The sequence below is a fragment of the Engraulis encrasicolus genome, chromosome 6, assembly GCF_034702125.1.
Source record: "Engraulis encrasicolus isolate BLACKSEA-1 chromosome 6, IST_EnEncr_1.0, whole genome shotgun sequence".
NCBI lineage: Eukaryota > Metazoa > Chordata > Actinopteri > Clupeiformes > Engraulidae > Engraulis > Engraulis encrasicolus.
Genome location: NC_085862.1, coordinates 56,620,082 through 56,635,081, shown reverse-complemented (window position 1 = coordinate 56,635,081; position 15,000 = coordinate 56,620,082). Strand labels below are relative to the sequence as shown.

At 46.8% G+C, this 15,000-nt stretch overlaps 1 protein-coding gene across 6 annotated transcripts in view; it reads left to right on the top strand.

The window, feature by feature from the left end:
* ptprsa (protein tyrosine phosphatase receptor type Sa) overlaps window positions 1–15,000 on the top strand; it is a 272,327-nt gene that overhangs the window by 242,395 nt on the left and 14,932 nt on the right. For all 6 annotated transcript variants that reach the window (XM_063202029.1, XM_063202025.1, XM_063202028.1 and 3 more), the window contains 3 exons: window positions 4,887–5,041; window positions 5,494–5,779; window positions 14,769–14,947. In XM_063202029.1, coding sequence (XP_063058099.1) covers window positions 4,887–5,041; window positions 5,494–5,779; window positions 14,769–14,947 — 620 coding nt within the window. The remainder of the gene's footprint in view (window positions 1–4,886; window positions 5,042–5,493; window positions 5,780–14,768; window positions 14,948–15,000) is intronic.

Sequence of the window (15,000 nt, the reverse complement as noted above, 5' to 3'; positions counted from 1 at the left end):
ATCTCAGGGTTTGCTGTGTGTCTGTCAGAGACACTCGGAGCTAAGTGGGTGGAAGGGAGATGGGAGATGGGAGAAGGGAGAAGGGGACCCAGGGTAATTGGCAGCCTGTGGATCCAAGACGCTAGGCGCTTGAGTAAACATCAAAGTGTGGGATGGGGATGGGAAGACAGGATTGCATGTTTCTCTCTCTTTCTCTTTTCCTCTCACTCTCTCTTTTCCTCCCTCCCTCCCCCTCTCTCTCTCTCTCTCTCTCTCTCTCTCTCTCTCTCTCTCTCTCTCTCTTTCTGTTTCACTCTCACTCTATTTTCCCCTATCTCACATGTGTTTGAGCGTGCGTGTGTGTGAGCGTGTGTGTGTGTGTTTGTGTGTGTGTGTGTGTGTGAGCGTGTGTATGTGTGCGTGTGTGCGTGTGTATGTGTGTATGTGTGTGTGTGTGTGTGTGCATGCGTTTGTGTGTGCGTGCATGTGTGTGTGCAGGCGTGCGTGCGTGACTGTTCATTAGCAACTGCTGTCCTAGGCGCAGTGGGTGGTGGAAGGTTTAGTTTGAGAGTGCTTTCCTGCAGTAGCTCCCACAGATGCTGATGCTGTCATAAAGGCTCCAAGAGACTCCCCTAGCACAGGCTCTTCTTCTCTTCTTCTCTCTCACTCTTGTGTGCGCGTGCGTGTGTGCGTGCGTGCGTGCGTGCGTGTGTGCATGCGTGCGTGAGTACGTGCGTGTGCGCACGTGTGTGTGCGCATGCATGCGTGTATGCACACGTGTGTGTGTGTGTATGCGAGCGAGCGAGCGTGCGCGCGCGTGTGTGTGTGTGTGTGTGTGTGTGTGTGTGTGTGTACGCGTGTGTGTGTGTGTGTGTGTGTGTGTGTGTGTGTGTGTGTGTGTGTGTGTACGCATGTGTGTGTGTGTGTGTGTGTGTGTGTGTGTGTGTGTGTGTGTGTGTGTGTGTGTGTGTGTGTGTGTGTGTGTGTGAGTGTGTGTGTGTGTATGTGTGCATCTGTGCATCTGTGAGAAAAAGAGAGACAGACATGGCGTCTGTCTCAGCTCAGAGTGGCCTCCTGAGTCCGGGAGCGCTGAATTTTTCATCAGCCACTCTTGTCTTGTCGCAGTGACTCGTAAAATGCGGCTCCTTAATGTGTGCTGTTGTTGCTCCGACTAACGCTGCAGGTCTGACTACTAGTGCTCTTATTGCTGCTGCTCCTGCAGTCATATGCTGCCCTCTCTTCCATACTCCTTCCTCTTCCATCCCAAGCTGCTCCTCATTAAATATCACCTCCTCCTCCTGAATGTGTACGTGCGTGCATGCGTGCTTGAGTAGTGCGTGTCGTGCATGAGTGCGTTCGCGTCCGCATAATGAGGATTCTGGACCCAATTCTCGGGCCCCTCTCTCTCCCTAGGCCTGGGGCAGCTGTCCCCCTCTGTCGGCACCTGTGTGTGTGTGCGTGCGTGTGTGCATGTGTGTTTATCTCTCTGGCTAAAACTGCAGTTCTTTCTACTACTCCTGCAGTCACCCTGCCATTTCTTCCTCTTCCACAATATGGCCTCCTTCCCGTGCTCTGGATCATTAAAACAGCACCTCCTCCTCCTGCTCCTGTCTGTAATGCTTGCTCCGTCATCATTAAAACACATGCACATGCACATCATCCTCACTTTCTCTCTTTCTCTCTTTCTCTCTCTCTCCCCCCCCTTCTCTCTCCCTCTCTCTCTCTCTATCTCTCTCTCTCTCTATCTATCTACGTATCTATCTATCTATCTCTTTCTCTCACTCTCCTGCTTACCTCCGTCATTAAAAGCATGATCTTCTGTAGACCTCTGCCCCTTTGTGAAAACACAGCCTCTCCAGAAATGTGTTATGTCTGCTTCTTAAATTTCAAAGCATCACATTCTCTGCTTCTTCTTAAAAAAATCCCTACTCCCCTATTGCCTATGCCCTTTTGTTAAAAACATTGCCTCCTTCAAACTTCTCTCAAACTACTCCCCTCATTACAGCACATTGTCTTTGTCTCCCTGTTTCTCGATGATTCTCCTGAAATACTCCCACCAGCCACCTCCATACAAAAGTGAAGATCATATCCACTTCATGTCTCCGTTTTTGCTTAACCCTGTTTGCAGTAAACATGTCTGCCTTTTTTATTTATACCTTCGATAGTTCCTCCCCTTAAAAATGTATCACCTTCTTCGAACTCCCCTTCTTCAAAACTCCCGAAAAGAAATCCTCTGCTCCTCACGTCTCAATTTTTTGCTCCGCTCTCTAATCCAAAAATGTCTGCCTTTTTCCTTTTTTCTCTTTTTTTTAAGATTTTGTTTTATTTAAGAATGTTTCCTCCACATTTTCCTCTTTTAGGAATCACCTCTCCACCTCTATGATTATACTTAACTGCTCCCCTGCTGAAAAACACCAGCTCCTCCTTGTTGTCATTCATGCTGCTAAAAAATTCCTCCTCCCGCCTAATGCCTCCTTGTATGCATATTTGCATGTTTTTGCATTAACAGCTTGCCCCCGCTCATGTCTTCTTGGCGCCCCCCTTGTTTCCCTCATTTACAGAAGACTTGCTCCCCTTGTTAAAAACACCTCTCCTCTATGCTTCTCCTTGACTGCTGCCCTGATTTAATGCACTAGGTCGTCTTTACTGTATATACCTCCTTCTATTGCCTCCTACAAATACCCCCTTTGTTTGAAAAATGTATCGCATCACTTCCTCTCTCCTCACCATCCCCTAATCTGGTTCCCTTGTTTAAAAGCAGGCATTTAGACTACCTACTAATCAGCTTTCTTTAAGTATTCAGAGAGAACGTGAAGGTTTTTACCATGGCATGCATTTCCTATTTCCCATGGCATCCAATCCCTTCTAAACCCTCCACACTGTGTGTGTGTGTGTGTGTGTGTGTGTGTGTGTGTGTGTGTGTGTGTGTGTGTGTGTGTGTGTGTGTGTGTGTGTGTGTGTGTGTGTGTGTGTGTGTGTGTGTGTGTGTGTGTGTGTGTGTGTGTGTGTGTGTGTGTGTGTGTGTGTGTGTGTGTGTGTGTGTGTCTGTGTGTGTGTGTGTGTGTGTGTGTGCGAGAGAGAGAGAGAGAGAGAGAGAGAGAGAGAGAGAGAGAGAGAGAGAGAGAGAGAGAGAGAGATTGTGTAAAAAAAACCTGAAAACCTGAAAGTGAACTGAAAGTGTTAATGAAAGGGTGAGTAGCTGTGACTGTGAAAGAAGTGGTGAGTGTGTGGTGAGCATGGGCATATCCGTTTGTGTGTGCATGTGTGTGTGCATGACTAGAGTTAGTATGGCTGTGATGTGATATGCTATGCTGCAGGATACTCTGGATCTAGGTCAGTTTTCCATTAATGACCTTCACTAGAGTTATTCAAGAAAGCAGAAAAGCTTCAGCCAACAGAGCGGCTTGTAGAGGCACATGCACACAAACATTGCAGAGAAAATAATAGAGAAGACCTCATCACCATGAGGGAGACACACAAAATCAATTTTGTCACACACAAAGGCACGCATGCACACACACACATGCACACGCACACACACGCACACACACGCACCAGTGCACACACACACACACGCACACACACACACACACACACACACACACACACACACACACACACACACACACACACACACACACACACACACACACACACACACACACAAACTAATAGGAATGTCTTTGAAGTGCCCCAAGAAAGTAGAGGAGGAATCTGGAGTACATGCATAGCTGAGTCACCATGGCAACCTGTCTTGTGACATCCCACTTGATCGACATGGCAACAGCGTTATGGAATGGAATGGGATGGTGCGGCCACGGCAACAGATGGCGGCATTACAGTGCCAGTTCTCGCACAGTTGTCGCGGCGACATTTAGACATTTAATTAAACAGCGTCAGTGCAGGCAAAAAAAAAAAAACTTCACTATATCCTCTGAGCTAATGAACACACTTCACCAGCCAGTTGGCTTTTATTTCCCTCCTCTTTTCTCATTCCCTCTCTTTTATATATCTATTTTTCCGTCACTTACAGCCATGTTACTTTTTGCTTCTATTTATCTCCTCTCCTCTCCTCTCCTCTCCTCTCCTCTCCTCTCCTCTCCTCTTCTCTCCTCTCCTCTCCTCTTTCTTTATGTGTTTTCTTTTCCAGTGTTGCTTTCTTTGCCTCAGCCAGCTTGGTGTTGCTTCTATTTCTACCCCTCCTACCTTTCCTCTTCTCTCATTTCCAGTCTTTTTTCAGTTTCTCTTCCTCTTCAATGGACAGTTTATTTTTTTGCTTTTTTCGCTTTCTCTGCCACTTCCTCTCCCTCTTCTCTCTGGTTGAATTACTCTCTTTTCACTTCTTTTTCCTCTCCCCCCTTCTCTCTCTCCCTCTCTCTCTCTCTCTCTCTCTCTCTCTCTCTCTCTCTCTCTCTCTCTCTCTCTCCTTGTCCACACTGCAGTGCTTGCTGCCGTTGTTCTGATTAAATAACTCTGCCCTCTCCGATTACTGCCTCATGTCTTTCCTCCTCCACACAGCGCAGGGAAACGTTTGGTGCTTCCACCCAACCATGAAATATAATGAGTCTCGAATCTCGAAGAAAAAAGAACTCTTCCCTTCCACTCTCTTATCATCTTTTTCCTTCTCTTCTCTTTCGGTTTGCTCTCTTTCTCTCTTTCAATGTCTCTCTGGCTCTCTCTCTTTTTCCCCTCTCCTTTTCTCTCTCTTTCACTCTCTCATTCTCTATCTCTCACTCTCTCTATATCCCTTTCTCTCATTCTCTATCTCTCTATCTCTCACTATCTCTCTATCTCCCTCTCTCCTTTTCTCACTTACTATATACACCACCATACCATCTCTGTGTCATTATATATCTTTGGCTCTTGTTCTTATCCTCTCATCTTATTTCATCTGTTTGTTCTTGCAGAACGGCTCGAGTGAGAAGCGGGAGGTGCGGCAGTTCCAGTTCACGGCCTGGCCTGACCACGGCGTGCCCGAGTACCCCACCCCCTTCCTGGCCTTCCTCAGGAGAGTCAAGACCTGCAACCCTCCAGACGCCGGCCCCATCGTCACACACTGCAGGTCAGTTCACATCTGTAAATAGGTACATGCAGACACGCACATTCTCTCACACACGTACGTACGTACGCATGCACTTGCACTTGCACGCGCACACACACACACACACACACACACACACACACACACACACACACACACACACTCACACACACACACACACACACACACACACACACACACACACACACACACACACACACACACACACATACGCACTCATTCAGTCTCTATCTCAACTCTCTCCTCAGTGTAGGGGTTGATCATACCGGCTGCTTCATCGTGGTCAATGCTATGTTGGAGCATTTCACACACACACCAACACACACACACACATACACACACAGACAGACACCTTTAACTCCCATCACCCCTCTCTCTCTCTCTCTCTCTCTCTCTCTCTCTCTCTCTCTCTCTCTCTCTCTCTCTCTCTCTCACACTCTCTCCCCCATCAGCGCGGGCGTGGGCCGCACGGGCTGCTTCATCGTGATCGACGCCATGCTGGAGCGCATCAAGCACGAGAAGACGGTGGACATCTACGGCCACGTGACGCTGATGCGCGCCCAGCGCAACTACATGGTGCAGACGGAGGACCAGTACAGCTTCATCCACGACGCCCTGCTGGAGGCGGTGGCCTGCGGCAACACCGAGGTGGCCGCCCGCTCCCTCTTCTCCTACATCCAGAAGCTGGCCGGCGTGGAGACCGGCGAGCACGTCACCGGCATGGAGCTGGAGTTCAAGGTAACATTTAGAGTGGAGTTGTGGTGTGGTGTGGTGTGGTGTGGCGTGGTGTATCGTTGCGTGGTGTGGTGTGGCATTACACCTGGGCTTGAGTTCAAGGTAAAGTTTGAGACTAAAGTATGGTGTAGTGGTGTATACGACATGGTGCGATACAATACGATGATACAATACAGTCACTCACAAGATGATATTACACGTCAAAGGCATGAAGCTTGATTTCAGTGTGAGTTAGGGGTCTTACACACCAAGGCGGTAAAGCGTCGCGGAACGGCCACGTTTTTTACCGGCGTCGGTGAAAATACATTGAAACCTATCTGTCCTTACACACCAACCGGCGGTAGTCGGGCGTCAGCGGCGCGGGAGCCGGCTCCGCCCCGCGCTGCATTTGGAAAATAGAACTCGAGCGTATTTTTCACGCCGGCGACCGGCGGTGTCTCATTCAAATGAATGGCAAAGTAGCATGCTAGCTTTGGCTGTGGGGAGGGTTTTGAATAGGACTGGCCGCGCACGCCGACGCTGTCAGTGTGCAAGGCAGAGAAAAGCACGCCGGCCAAAACTAAGCAGAAAGACCGCGTCCGTCCTGCGACCGTTCCGTTCCGCCTTGGTATGTTTTGGCCCTTAGGGTCTGACTATCAGGCATCAGGCATACATCAGGCATACAGGCATAGGTGTGTGAGTAATGTGATTAAAGGCTATTTCAGTTAAAGCCAGCTATTAAAAGTCTTACATTGATATGATATGATATGATATGATATGATATGATATGATATGATATGATATGATATGATACATGATATATGATATATGATATATGATAAGATACTCCATTGAGAATAGTGATTTATATTGTAGCATATTCAATAAATTACACATTTTTCAACCTCAATGAAAATCACAGATTAATTCAGGATAATTTCTATTAGCTTTATTAAACCCAGGTGCAGTAGAAAGACAGCTTCAATAACTAAAAAGCAGGAGTTCAAGGAAAGCAGGGCAAAATGAACCATGAGCAGATTCACAAAGCTCTTTCATTCCCAAATATGATCTTATATTAGAGTACTCAATTACTCGTCATAGCCATAGAAGAAAAATATGTCATCAGAGGCTGATAATAGAAATAAATAAACAAATGGTGACATGGTAATGATATTAAAGAGGTGCGGAGAAGCTACATATAAACCTGATAAATGCACATTATGTGTGGGTACATTAACTCACAATCAAGCAGCAGAGAAGTGTCTGCACACAGAAACGCACGCACGCACGCACGCACGCACACACACACACACACACACACACACACACACACACACACACACACACACACACACACACACACACACACACACACACACACACACACACACACACACACACACACACACACACACACACACATTTTGAGTCACATAAGGCAGCCAGGGACTGCAGTCCTTGACTCTTAACACCATCTCTACATTCACACAGATTTACGAGGTAATTATGTATGAAAAATCTGCCCATGAACACACAAATCACAGGTGCTCATAAGATACTGTGAGATCATTTTAGCCATATCCAATATACAAATCAAAAAGGTTGATGAAATATATATACATATACATAATATCACAATCATAATTAAGTGCACAATTCTTTGCAAAGACTGTGGAGGCCTATAGGCCATACTAGATCAGCTGAAGTCTCCTTACGTTACAGGCTATAAAGCTCATAATGACGTAAACAAATCACAGCCCAGTTCAGTAAGTTGTTTCGTATCCAATCAAAGCTTTCGGATGTAGGGAGCCAATGAAAACACTGAGGTTTAGTGAGCCTTACAAAGCTGAAGCACAAAGACAGTCAATGTTTTGGCACACTGAGTTTGGACTGGGAATTGTCTTTAAAACACCCCGTTTTGTGTTGTGACTGAATCCTTTCTTTCCCTTGCCTTTAAGAAAGTCCATAAAGCCTTCGCCGCTATTGTGCTTACAGCATGTTCGACTGTGGAGTTATGACAACGATTGAGCCTATTGTTCTCGGTTTGAATGCTCACATAGTTACTCTGCTTTTGTCTTTGTGAGGGAGAACAGAATCTGGGCAAATCATTCAAATGTGGTGGGCCAGTCAGGCCTCTCAGATACACAGGGCTAGATTAATGCACAGGCTAGGTATGGCTGCAGCCAAGGGGCCCCACCAGCCAGGGGGCCCCTGACTTGCCAAAAGTGAAAAAAAATTGCAGAACTGTGACAAGATACAATATTGAAAAAGTCATATGTCGTGTTGAATACAGTTGGTAGACATGTCATCCTTAATTCCTTGCTCATCGTTATGACACTGTCTATGTGCATTTCTTTAAAAAATTGCCCTCCAGGGGGCCTCACAGCCACCTGTATCCTAGGGGCCCCAGGCTCTCTTAATCCGGCACTGAAGATACAGCCTGTTATTCAGAGCACTCGGATACGGCGAATCACGAGGAGCGCTCACATGTAAAGAGCCAATTATGAGGCAAGCACTCAGAGGTGAGCAGCCAATCAAATCACTGAGCTGTGTGGAAAGCCAATCAGAAGCAGCCCACTGGGGGCGGTTAAAAAAGCTCATTGTGTCCTCCTGTACTGTACCTGGTTCTGGGAGGTCAGTCTGGAAATTACTTATGGAAATGTCATTGTTCCGGCGGCCGAGGCGGACTGAAAGGGGTCCTTTGTGTCTTTGTGGAGCACTCCTTTCAGCCCGGTCCTTTTCACGAGGCTAGATGAGGAGAGCAGGCCCAGGCCGTCACCCACGCCTGCTCCCAGCCACCACTCATTATGCTCTGGGAAAAGGCACCGGTGTTCTGCTCCCTGTTCTACGTTGTAGAACATGTTCTTTATCGTGTCACCGCGGCAACGCTCTCGGTCGGCTCTATAGCGATTGTTTAATTCAGTGTGCGGCCGAGGCGAGAGGAGCCGCCGGTTGTTCAATGGAACAGGAACGGAACTGATTGCTCTGCTGGAGATGACATTTGCCCGTGTAGTGTAGTCACGCTGCACGGTGGCCAATATCCCCACGAACACAGCCTGAGCCTACAGAGCTAGCTTACCTTTAATTACCACATAACAACCCCTGAGCCGCAGTGGGGTTGCAGCAGTAGATGTACATTGGCTTGTAAACTAATGACTATATATAATGTAGTAGTAGAGTACTGCCCTACAAAGGCTGAGTGCAGCATATTTTGTCAAAATTGAATTTAGAAAATTGTCTTCATCACACCTTCTTTATCTTTTGACAAAGCCTGATGGTCCAAATCTGTCCCATTTTAGAGATTGCTATATCAAATTTGCAGTAACTACAATATCAATCCTAATACCAAGGCTTTAAAGGCATTTTTTCCTCAATGTTGGAGTAGTTATTGCACTTTGACTTTGTAGGGCAGAGTAGCTGTGGTATAAATATTTAAGAGTGGCAGTTGTGATTCTTGTTGTGGTACTGCTATTCCCAATATAGTGTGATGGCTCTAGCCCTCAGTGGTTCTCAACCTTTTTTAAAGAAAGGCCCCTCTGACCACATCATAAGCCTGCCAATGCCCCCACACTCAAAATATGGTGTACGATCCCAGACGGTTTTAGACATTGGTTAAAAATGAATATCATTCGTTAACAAACTCTAGCCAAAGGTTTACAGAATGTTTTACATCTTTTCCTATTTTGAGTACCGGCCTTGATGCCTCAGTTTCGGTTGAACGATAATGTATATCAACGGCGGCTAATACTACAGTCTGATGATCAATTCTGTTGAGGGTTTGGGGTTTTTATTCGAGTCTTTTGAGTGTGCTGCGGTGCGGTGCGGTGGTTACATTAATGGCTCTGGGGCCAGTGGTTTCATTAAGGGTTTTTTTTTGGGCAGGGTACAGTAGTTCAGCAGGGAGGGCTGAGACTGCAGTGGAGAACTGTGTGGTCTCTCTGGAGGGACGTAATTAATAGTTGATGATGACAAATGGAGGGAGTGCAGCGAGGGGTGTGCGTGTGTGTGTGTGTGTGTGTGCGTGTGTGTGTGTGTGTGTGTGTGTGTGTGTGTGTGTGTGTGTGTGTGTGTGTGTGTGTATGTGTGTGTGTGTGTGTGCGTGTGTGTGTGCGCGCGTGCATGTGTGTGTGTGCGTGTGTGTGTGCGTGCGTGTGTGTAGAAGGGGGTCCATGTTGGGTGGTAAGTGTTCGGGGCCTTTTGCTAATGAGGAGAGTGGATTAGAGCATCATACATCCCCCCACAGGACAGCTGACACAGCTCCACAAGCACACAGGACACAGGAGACAGGAGACTCACCACAGCTCAACTCAAGATGTCCTACTTCCCTCTTCAGTACAGCCACCTCTCCACCTCTCTTCATCTCTCTCTTTCTCTCTCTCTCTGTCTGTCTGTCTCTCTCTCTCTCTCTCTCTCTCTCTCTCTCTCTCTCTCTCTCTGTCTCTCTCTCTCTCTCTCTCTCTCTGTTTCTCGCTTGCTTTCTCTCTTGTCTTTCTCACTCTCGCTTTCATCTATTCCTATATTTTTCGCTTTCTCTCTCTCTCTTTCTCTCTCTCTCTCTCTTTCTGTCTGCACCCCTTTGTAGCTATCTCTCTTTCTCTCCCTAACCCATGCTCTCTGCTCTGCTTAGCTTTGATTGTTGTCTCCCTTCTCCACCTCTCCCTGTCTGCAATACTCCCTTGTTCTTGCCCCACCTGCCTGACTCCCTGCCTCTCCTCAACATCTCTCTCTATAGCTCTGTTTGTTTGTGCTCGCCTCTTCTCTTCTTCTTCTTCTTCTTCTTCTTCTTCTTCTTCTTCTTCTTCTTCTTCTTCTTCTTCTCTGTCTTTTCTTGCTCTCTGCTCTTTCTATTTGTCTGTCTATCGACCCCTACCTTCCCCACTGTCTTCATCTCCATCTCATCTCTCTCTCTCTCTCTCTCTCTCTCTCTCTCTCTCTCTCTCTCTCTCTCTCTCTCTCTCTCTCTCTCTCTCTCCTCATCCCTCTCTCTCTCTCTCTCCTCATCCCTCTCTTCCTCTCCCCACCCCTGGCTGTCACCCTCTATCTCCCTCCGGCTGGTTCTGCTGTACTCTGAGCCAGAGAGCTCACAGTGGAGACAAATCTCAGCAGTGATTACAGAGGACAGCTCAGCACAGCGCTGCTTCTCTCTATCGCACTACACACGCACATACGCGCATGTGCGCACGCACACACACACACACACAGATACACACACACACACACACACACACACACACACACACACACACACACACACACACACACACACACACACACACACACACACACACACACACACACACACACACACACACACACACATCCTCGCACACCCACACACAAAATCTCATACACACATACACCACACACGCGCGCACACACACACACACACACACACACACACACACACCCCCGCGCACACACTCACACACACACATCCTAACACTCCCACATACAAAATCTTATACTCACACAGGAATACACACACACATAGACACACAAGTACACACACATACAAACACACACACGCACACACCCCCAAACCCACCCACACACACACCCACAGACACACACACACACACAGCCTCCCTGGGGAAATAGCTTGTAAAGGAAATTGTACATGGCAGGGTTAGGGGCAGTGCCCGGCCTGGCTGTCCTGTGGGCTGCGTGCCAGCTTCCACAGCATGTCTAGGGGGGCAGCGTGAACCCCGTGTGTATTTTTAAGGGTTTGTCTTACCACTTTTGTGTAAAGGGATTTTTTTTCTCCCAGTTTGTATTTGAAAGTCAGTTTGAAGCCCTTCCACGCAAATGGGATCGCCAGCGATCCTACTTATTCACTTTTTGCTGTTAAAGACTTTTAACTACATCTTAACAACATTGTTTTGGTTTTAATGCAAGTCTTAAATAGCAGACTAAGACACTGACATTATCATTTTGGTGGCAAAATGAAAGGTAATTACGTAGGCTTTGCATGAAAGGGTTTATGTTGTTTATTACCTACTGCATTGTATGTCCAATAGTAGGCTATATCTACCCATTAAATTCAGCAGTGATTCCCATCTCACGGTATGCCAAAAAGGCCTCAAAAGTATGCGTAATTATTCCAAAGTTAGGCTATATTAAAAGAGCAATGACAGTAAAATCCATTAACCTGTACAGACTACAATAACATGGCATGCCTTTTACCACTGTGGCGGCCATTTTAACGCATTCACCTTAAAAAACCAACAACAGAAGTCTCTTGAACTCTCGTCTGTTGAATGGACTAGCACAACCATGACAGGAAACGGGGGTGACACAGTTGGCAGCGAAGTGCATGTAGTCAGTGTAATATGATGTGTGAGGGGGTCCGTGTGGCTGGGGGAACCGGGCAGGGCGTTGGGCCGTGGTGGATGACCCAAAAAAGGGGGAGAATAATTGGGGCTGTCTGTGCCGGACTGCCATTCGGGGGTAATGGGGGAGAACAAGCCTTAATTTGGATCATGACACAAGACCTAGCGGGGCAATCACTTACTTAGCGTGTGTCTCTCTCATTCTGTGTGTGTGCGTGTGTGTGTGTGTATTAGGCATGGTACGGTTTGCGTTGCAAACCGAGACCGTACGGTTTGCATGTCACGGAACGGGGTAGTGGGCAACCGCACGGTGCCCACGGTTTCAAAAAAAAAAAAAAAAATAGAGTGACCACCGGCGGACGACGCTATTAATAAAATCCTACTACTTTTACAAGCATAAAACACAAAGACTATGTAGGATATTGAGTGTGGAAAGACTGATTTCTATCAGCCAACTGAAATGCATAATGTAACAGCATGCGCCAGCTGACTAGGCTACAGTAGCCTACAAGCAAGTGCAGGTCGGTCAGCAGCGTCACCGTCTCCCCCCTCTCTCTCCACGTTAGCGCAAGTGACTGTTCCCAGCCTTTATGCTGACCATTTTAAATTAAATGAACATGAATTTACAAACAATGACAGATTAGCAGAACAAAGTAGACTATGACTTACGTTACAGTAGCCTAGTGTAGGCTATATCCACGTGGCATTGAATGGGGATTCCGGACGGCAAAATGCGAGATAATTGAACATATCCATCAGATTCACTGCGCTGTCCTTAACTGCAATCAACTGTAGGCAGCCAGTTAGACTCTGATGGACGGAAGGGGACTTTGTGCTGTTGCCTAGTTAACATTGATGTTTAACACTATAACAAAAATAAAATTTGACTGTTTTAAAAGGCTCAGCTTCACAGGAGTTTTGTGAAACATTCTTGTGCATACACTTCTAAAAAAAACGATCTTTTAAAATTATTTGTTACCTTAACTTTCACATTTTAACATAATATAACCCTATCAGTTGTTCACTTAAAATTGAATTTGACTTCTGATTTTACTTCTATGCTTCTCACGGCCGGCAGTTTCATTATAGGAAGCGATTCATAAGCGGAAAACTCGCAGAAAGCGGTATCAAAATAAAAGTCCAATTCGTTCTCAGTGTGTCATTAACCAAAATAGTCATACTGCACTGACCTAATGGTCCCATTGCCTACAGGAGTGTAGCTGTTTTATTTTTACACGTCAAATGTGTTATAGCATGTAATATTTGAATATTTGTCAACTTAAAAGTTAGGACTTAGTTCTCCCTTTTTGTGAAATAAATGGAAGCATGTTAAAATCATTGATATCTTTCCTCTTTCAGTTGGGTTAAATTAAGTCAAATTCAACATACCCATGATAAGCTTACATTTTCATTCTAATTTTTATATAATACATTTCATTTAAAAAAAAAAAAAAAAACAGAACCGTACAAAACCGAAAACCGTGACCTTGAAACCGTGATATGGACCGAACCGTGACATTTGTGAACCGTACCACCCCTAGTGTGTATGTGTGTGTGTGCGTGTCTGCGTGTGCGTGTGCGTGCGTGCGAGCATGGGTGTCTCTGTGTTTGTGTGTGTGTATGTGTGTGTGTGTATCCCTTCGTCTTTTCTTGTCATGTGCTCATCTGTGTGTGTGCGTGCGTGCGTGCGTGCTTGCGTGCTTGCGTGCGTGCGTGGCTGTGTGAGTTAAACCCTGTGGTGAGGCTCCCATAGGCCATTGTTCTAATATTAGAGATAATGGTTGTGTCCCATTCGAGCAGTGCGTGTGTCTGTGTGCTTGTGTGTGTGTGCGTGTGTGCGTGTGTGCGTGCGTGCGTGCATGAGTGTGTGTGTGTGTGTGTCTGTGTGTCTGTGTGTCTGTGTGTGTCTGTGTGTGTCTGTGTGTGTGCAGTCCTGATGAAAGAGGTCTTTACTGTTTGCAACAACAGGTTTTCAAAGAGGAAATGGGTCAGGACTACACCAACACAGACACACACACACACACACACACACACACACACACACACACACACACACACACACACACACACACACACACACACACACACACACACACACACACACACACACACACACACACACACACACACACACACACTCAATCGACCTTTGAGCAGACAATGGAGAGATGCCATTGCTGGAAATAGAAGGAATGGACCCATTACACCGACCAGAGCAACCCATGATTCACTCCTCTCATTCACCTCCTCTTTCACCCTCTCTCTCTCACTCTCTTTGTCTCTTTCTGTCATCCCCTCTCTTCTTTATGCCCTCTCTGTTATTCCCTCGCTATCTACCCCACTCCACCTCTGTCTTTCTTCCTCACTCTATCTATCCTTTCTCTCTCTCTCTCTCTCTCTCTCTCTCTCTCTCTCTCTCTCTCTCTCTCTCTCTCTCTCTCTCTCTCTCTCTCTCTCTCTCTCTCTCCCTCCTCTCATTGCCCCTTTCTCCCTTTGGTGTAACACGTAAAAGGTGAAAATGAAATAATAAACGAGTGGTTAAATGTTTCCCTCTCTCCTCTCTCTCTCTCCTTCCGTCCCTCTCTTCCTCTCTCCTTCTCCCTCTCCCTCTCCCACTCCATCTCCCTCCCTCTCCCACTCTCTCTCTCTCTCCTCTTCCTCTCACTCTCTCTCTCTCTCTACAGCGGTTGGCCAACTCCAAGGCGCACACGTCTCGCTTCATCAGTGCCAACCTGCCCTGCAACAAGTTCAAGAACCGGCTGGTGAACATCATGCCCTATGAGACCACCCGCGTCTGCCTACAGCCAATCAGGGGCCTCGAGGGCTCCGACTACATCAACGCCAGCTTCATCGACGGATACAGGTGTGTGTGTGTGTGTGTGTGTGTGTGTGCGTGCGTGCGTGCGTGTGTGTGTG